General features: G+C 46.6%; 1 protein-coding gene across 3 annotated transcripts in view; it reads left to right on the top strand.

The window, feature by feature from the left end:
* The first annotated feature begins 468 nt into the window (after positions 1 to 468).
* The window catches only part of znf608 (zinc finger protein 608), a 49,080-nt gene continuing 43,247 nt past the window's right edge, over positions 469 to 6,301 (top strand). For 2 of the 3 annotated variants that reach the window (XM_044196980.1, XM_044196977.1), the window contains exon 1: positions 469 to 1,773. In XM_044196980.1, coding sequence (XP_044052915.1) covers positions 850 to 1,773 — 924 coding nt within the window. In that variant the 5' untranslated portion in view covers positions 469 to 849. The remainder of the gene's footprint in view (positions 1,774 to 6,301) is intronic. The other variant, XM_044196979.1, reaches the window with a different exon arrangement.

Here is a 6,301-nt window from a genome sequence, read left to right as displayed (position 1 = left end):
GTAAATATATATATATATATATATATATTTATTAATGAATTTAAAAATAAGCACAAGCGTTTTGACTGAAAAAGTACAATAACCTGAGTTATAATTTCCTGCCTATTATAGTTTTACCCAAAATACCATTAAGACTCCTGAGGTCGCTGCTGATCACAGCAGGTGAATGTTGTCGCCATTGGAGACAACTTAAACTGTCCCCATCATGTTGAGAAAGAACAAGTACACAGGAATTTCGTGGACATCCAATCAGTTACACCTGAGTGGCTGTTTAAACAATCAAGCAAACGCTGCAGCGCCCCCGTGTGGTCAGCCAGTGTAATTCAGGCATCAGATTTTCCTTTTTTCCCCAAATCAAATTTGTGGCTTCTGAAATATTTATCAAGATAATATCCACGGTGGGAGAGAAATAAAATAACACAATGCAATCACTCTCTAGAATATTATTTATTTTTATTATTATTACAGAAAATAAACATTAAGACATACTAGAAAATGATATTATATTTGTTATTTGAAAACAGAAATATGCTCATTTTGCAGTGTCTCTGGGGTGTGATGTGCTTTTTTTTAAACTTTATTATTCTTTTAAATAGGGGTAGCTATATATGAATTACAAATGGGACACAGGCTAACAGGCTATCCACCGAGCACCTCTGGTCTCTGTCAGGACTTCTCAGCTGTCATTCAGCCTGTTAGAGTTTGTGATGGAGCAGGCCTGATCCAGCAGCCTATAACAGACCTGCATGTGTCCACCTACAGCTCGGTGCTCTCACACTGCGGCGGGCTGACAATGACTTGAATGCTGATTATTGTGAAGATCGACAAAGGACACAAGGAAAGGAGGAGATGAACCGTTTCCTGAGAGCTGGGGAGAATGGGGGGCTGCTGACGGACTGCAGGGAGCTGTCACCCAACCACACCGCCTCCTCCTCCACCGCCTCCTCCATCTCCATCACCTCCTCCTCCTCCTCCTCCTGCAGCGCCGCTGGCTCAGCCGACAGACACGCGGCCCTGCCCTCGCTCCAGACCCGGGGACCTGTCGGCGGTGGCAGCGGCGGCGGGTCGGAGCCGAGGAGATCCGCGTTTAAACGCAGCCGAGCCGGCCGGGAGGGGAGAGAGGAACCGGGGGCGGCGGATCACTCAGCGGCTGCCGTCGCGGTGCGCGGCGGCGGCGAGTTGTGCGTCGGAGTCGGTAAGCAGCAGCAGCAGCGTCGGGAGGCTCAAGGACGCAGCGTCGGTGGAGAAGGTCTGGAGATGATTTCAGCGGTGTGCAGAGACGCGGACGGCGGCGGCGGCGGCGGGAGCGGCAACAACAGCAACGGCGTCTCCGAAGTGACCACGGCCTCCCCTGCGACGTGCGCCAAAGGCAAGGAGGAGAGGAAGGGGAAAAACGTGATCCGGGGCTGGAAGAGGGAGAGGGACAGGGACTCCGCCGCTCCTCCAGTCCGGACGAGGAAGGAGAAGCCCGGCGATGGCTCGTCTCCTCCTCCCTCCGTCTTCCTCCCGTCGCCCGCCCTGCTGCCCGAGCATCATCCGTGCCGCGACGGCCCCGGACACTGCCACTGCGCCGCGCCGGACTCCAGGATCACGGGAGATAACGGCAACACTAACAACGTAAACAATAACAATAACTGCGGGAGTAACGGCGGCGGCGCCGCCAATAAAACCGCGCTGGATTGTGGAGTTAAAAGCGGCGGCGGCGGCGCTATTGTTGTCAGGCGGCAGCATGACGACACGCCGGCGGCCAAGAAACACAGAGGAGCCGAGAAGGTAAGCGGCGTTTATAATCAACAACAGGACAACAGACTATCACGTCACACCTGCAGCTGCTGATTTATATGAAATATTTTCAATAAAAGGAGAGGAATGAAATATTTTTTTTTTTTGGTATTCAGAGCACACACAGTCAGTCAGATGCAGGTGCAGGCCACAAAGAAACCTGTACGGCTGCAGAAACACAGCAGGAATGTTTAAATGGATGATTGGATGGAGGGATGACCGCCTGCCTGCCACATGATATTTATTTCCTATTGTTGTTGCTCAGCTGGTGTCATTGTTCCCAGCCTCACAGTCTGCTCATATCTGCCATGCTGATGTACAGGGATGACATTATTTATTTTTTTTGGTCTTATTTCTTTTGGAGGGGAGAGGAAGAGGAGGAGGGGGAGGAGGAGGAGGAGGAGGGAGGTAGCAGTAGCAGCAGTGTGTCCTCCATCTCCATCCTCCTCCTCCTCCTCCTCCTCCTTTCAGAACCATTTAATCCAGTCCTCCTTGTTTTTGCTGGAGATTAGAGGAGAAAGCAACTGTTTACATGTGCAGCGGCAACTCAGCAAAGACGTGAGGGAATACGAATGAACCTCTTCTGAAAATGCTCCTTTATGTTGCATCTGCACTGGCTTTGTTTGCTCATTTCATTTGGGGAAACTACTCAAAATGAATCTGGTGCGAGAGTGTGGGTCAAAATCCTTTTAAATAAGACATAAATACTGCAGGTTGACAGGCTGGACTGCTGAGGTTTATAACGAGCCACTCTGAGGTCCATTTTGTAGTCATTTAAGGGGAAAACGGGGATGTTGCCACATGTCAAATCATTTCTGGGTTTAAACAAGTCATCCGAAGGAGAGACAAAGATGGAGGAAGATGGAGCGATGGGTGGAGAGGTGAAGTCGGGAGAGAGATGTTTGATAGAGGAGGAGGGATTGGACGTGACAGCAGAGGACGCAGGCTGAAAGAGCCTGACAGACAGGAAAAAGGAAAGCGATAGAGGATGTTCGGAGGGAGTTATTTGGGTAATTTTGTTCGTGGCTGCAGGATTAGATGAGGCAGGAAAAACTAAGCGTCCTCCCTGCTGCTGGCAGATGCTGCTGACAGGAGGAACGCTGGCCTGCCCCGGCTGCTTTGTTTATTTGTTGATCTGAAGGATTCCCATTCGGCGGTGAATCACACACACACACACACACACACACACACACACCCTGAGCTCTGTGGTGACTGTAATTCATTCCCTGTCGGCAGTAATCTGGGCTCCACTGAAGACTTGTAGAGTCCTGCGATGGTTGTAGTGGAGCTCCAGAGGCTTTAACAACCTGAAATTCTAAAAACTGAGATTCATTTTGACATTAAAATAAAGAGAACCAAGTGACTGCTGGCACAAACGATGGTTAGCTGGTGACACGATCAATAATAATCCATTTTGGCTCACACTGACAGTGAGGCGCTTACCTGTGCCTACAGGGGCGGATTTGAACCTTAGCACTTTTCGGATATTACCGCAGATACATTTGAGTTTGACTTATTTAAGTTTAAAAAAAAAAAAAAGTTTATATTCCTCAAAGTAAGATATCTAAAAAAGGTAGATGATAGTTTTTGTATCAGTATTAAAACTCAGATATTGTATTGGCCCTGGCAATTGAAAAACAGGGAAGTGCTTCTTCAAATGAAACTGCGTTTAGGGATTTTAAGATGTGACACTGTTTCCGAAAAATGTCAAAACCTTAAAAATGCATTTCGGCTAAAACACAGTTTATATTGAGAAGACTACTTTACTTTTCCTACAGACGTTTCTCACAACTGTTTGTGACAGGAAAAGCTCAGGTGGAACTAATAATATTAACGATGGCCGTTTGATTACATAACAAGTATAAGATCTTGAATAGGAGAGACTGTCCTCACCACAAAAACATAAAAAAGCCCTAACTTACAATTTACTCTTGTGTGTCAGTGTGATGTTGTTATGGCACTGTCAAACCTCTTAAGGAGGAGGTCGGGGTGGATGGTTGGGGTGTACAAAGTGTCTGACTTTGACCTCTGAGACCTCTGTTTGCATTCTGTTGTCCACCGACAGTCAATGTTGGTGTCTTTTAACCACGACCGGCATCTTCCCCTAATCGTAACCAACTCATTTTAGCTGTCTAAAACTAGCCAAACCTTCTGGAAGGCACTGACACACGACCTGTACTGTTTGAGGACCAGATTGTGTCTGTATGAAACTTTTAGGGGTTTGGAAAAATGACAGACTCTTCTTGAAAAATGCCCAAACCTGTGAAATGCATTTGGGCCAAAACACTATTTTTTTTATAAAAGAAGATTTTTTGACAAGTTAAAATCTCTGCTAAGGGCTGTTGTCAGAAAAGGCTTAAATGATATTTGCTTGGGAAATCAGCCTTTTTAAGTCAACTGGATGATGCGTGATTGACAGTTCTCTCTTTCACCCAGACGTCAACATGACCCCTTCCTACACCTGATTGGTTGAACGCACTGCTCGCTACGCTGTCATCTTTGCTTCTGATTATAAAACAGCAAAAATGTATGACGGCTGAAACTGTCTGCTGTCCACCTGCTCTGACACGTTCCTGTCTGCACTCATCTTCCTTCGCCCGTGTAGCCGACCGCAAACTAATTATTCTTCAATCAAACACTTAAATTGCTGTTTCCATTTTACAGTTTCAGAGCTGTCGGAAGATTTAACTGAATCAACTCAAATCATGAGCAGAATGTGAAATTTTATGATGCATTTAATATTAAATTGAATCAAAATTGGATTAAATAGTTACACCCCTGCTGACGGGAACAACTGTGGAAGCACTGAATATATGAAGTAGTTGTACACAGCCTAGATAAATACACAAAGCTTAGAAATAACATTCTAATTAAAGAAGATTACTACACATAACCATGTAAATATATTTTGCAGAGAAGGCGGAAGTCCTTGTGTGCTTAGTTAAAAACCGATATCTTACAGCGTGTTTACACCGGAGGCATTTCAGCCATGTTTTTCTGTCCGTCTCACGCACAATCTCCAACCGATAGGCTACGCCTCTATTTGAATCAGTTCAGCTGTCTACACAGGCGGCGTACCGGCTCACGTTTTACTCGTGCTATACGTATAGCACGAATGACTGGCGGCTGCAGCTTCTGGTGTGAGCGCACGGTACTGGTACGTGTTCACAGGAGCGCTTTTGGACGCGAGGGGTCGCACCGTTTCCCAGCATTGGACGCTTGATAGGCGTGCCACGACGGATGATGAATGGAAAGCGTGGAAATGACGGATCCTGTGGACACGCACCATAAGAGTCTACAGTCATGTGAGGCTGGACGTGGGCACAGCGATGCTTTGAGCTAAATGCTAACGTCAGCATGCTACCATACTCACAATGACAATGCTAACGTGCTGATGTTTAGCAGGTACGATGTGTAGCATGTTCATAATCTTAGTTTAGCGTGTTAGCATGCTAACATTTGCTAATTAGCAGTAAACACAAAGTCCAACTGAGGCTGATGGGAATGTCATTAGATCTGCAGGTATTTGGTCAGAAACCAAAGTACTGGAGTACTTCTGACCTGATGGTGGCGCTAGAGGAAAAGTCAGAGGATCATCAAAGTTATTACAGTTCATCCTGACGGGAACATGAACTAAATTTTGTGTTTCATCCAATAGCTGTTGAGAGAATTCACTTAAAACCGCAAATGTCAGCCTCATGGTGGCGCTAGAGGAAAAGTCAGAGGATCACCGAAGTCAGTACTGTAGGCTTCATCCTCTGGGAACCATGAATGTCTGAACCAAATTTCACGGCACTCCATCCAATAACTGTTGAGATATTTCAGTCTGGACCAAAGCGGCGAACCGGCTGACCGACATTGCCATCTTTGGAGCTCAAAGTACACACAAAAAGGGCCACACGTAAAGATCTTTAATAACGGCTGAAACGATTTAAGCTACCTATCTGATCCAGCCTTGTTGACAGAAATAAAAGCAGTTCCGCGGCTGCTGAAGCTCAAACTGTCATCTGCAAGACAATAAGATGCACTTGAGTTTGTCTGTGAATGACAGCGGCTGCTCTGCTATCACTTTCTGTCTGTCAGTGTGGATCCCTGCAGGCCGGGTGAAGATGAGACAACAAACACACTCTGCTCCTGTTGGATTTTATTGGTTTATCTTGAATTCTGATCGCCTCACAGGAGTGTTAACATGCCCATCAATATCCGGTTATTCCTCAGGACTCTTGAGTGGTTTTATTTGTTTGCATGGAAACATCATATCCTGTTTACTGTAACCGCGCTGAGCTCGGCGGATGGCTGAGCCGAGATGCTGTGAAACCGGCACCTTGCGAGTCGTCCCTTTTTACCCGGTGGGTTTTTAACAGGTTTGCAGAGGCTCGGTTTCCTTGGCGACCTTGACAGCGTTTGGTTTATTCAGGGAGAGTTGCGATCGGGGTGTGATGTCGCATGTAAACGGCTGATCCCGAGCGAGTGAGCATCAGTATGGAGATTGATCAGGAGAGGTGCGCGTCGGAAAACA

This window comes from Siniperca chuatsi, linkage group LG5 (assembly GCF_020085105.1).
Source record: "Siniperca chuatsi isolate FFG_IHB_CAS linkage group LG5, ASM2008510v1, whole genome shotgun sequence".
NCBI classification, from domain to species: Eukaryota; Metazoa; Chordata; class Actinopteri; order Centrarchiformes; family Sinipercidae; genus Siniperca; species Siniperca chuatsi.
The sequence above is the reverse complement of the archived record's forward strand: the minus strand, read 5'-3'. Positions and strand labels throughout refer to the sequence as shown.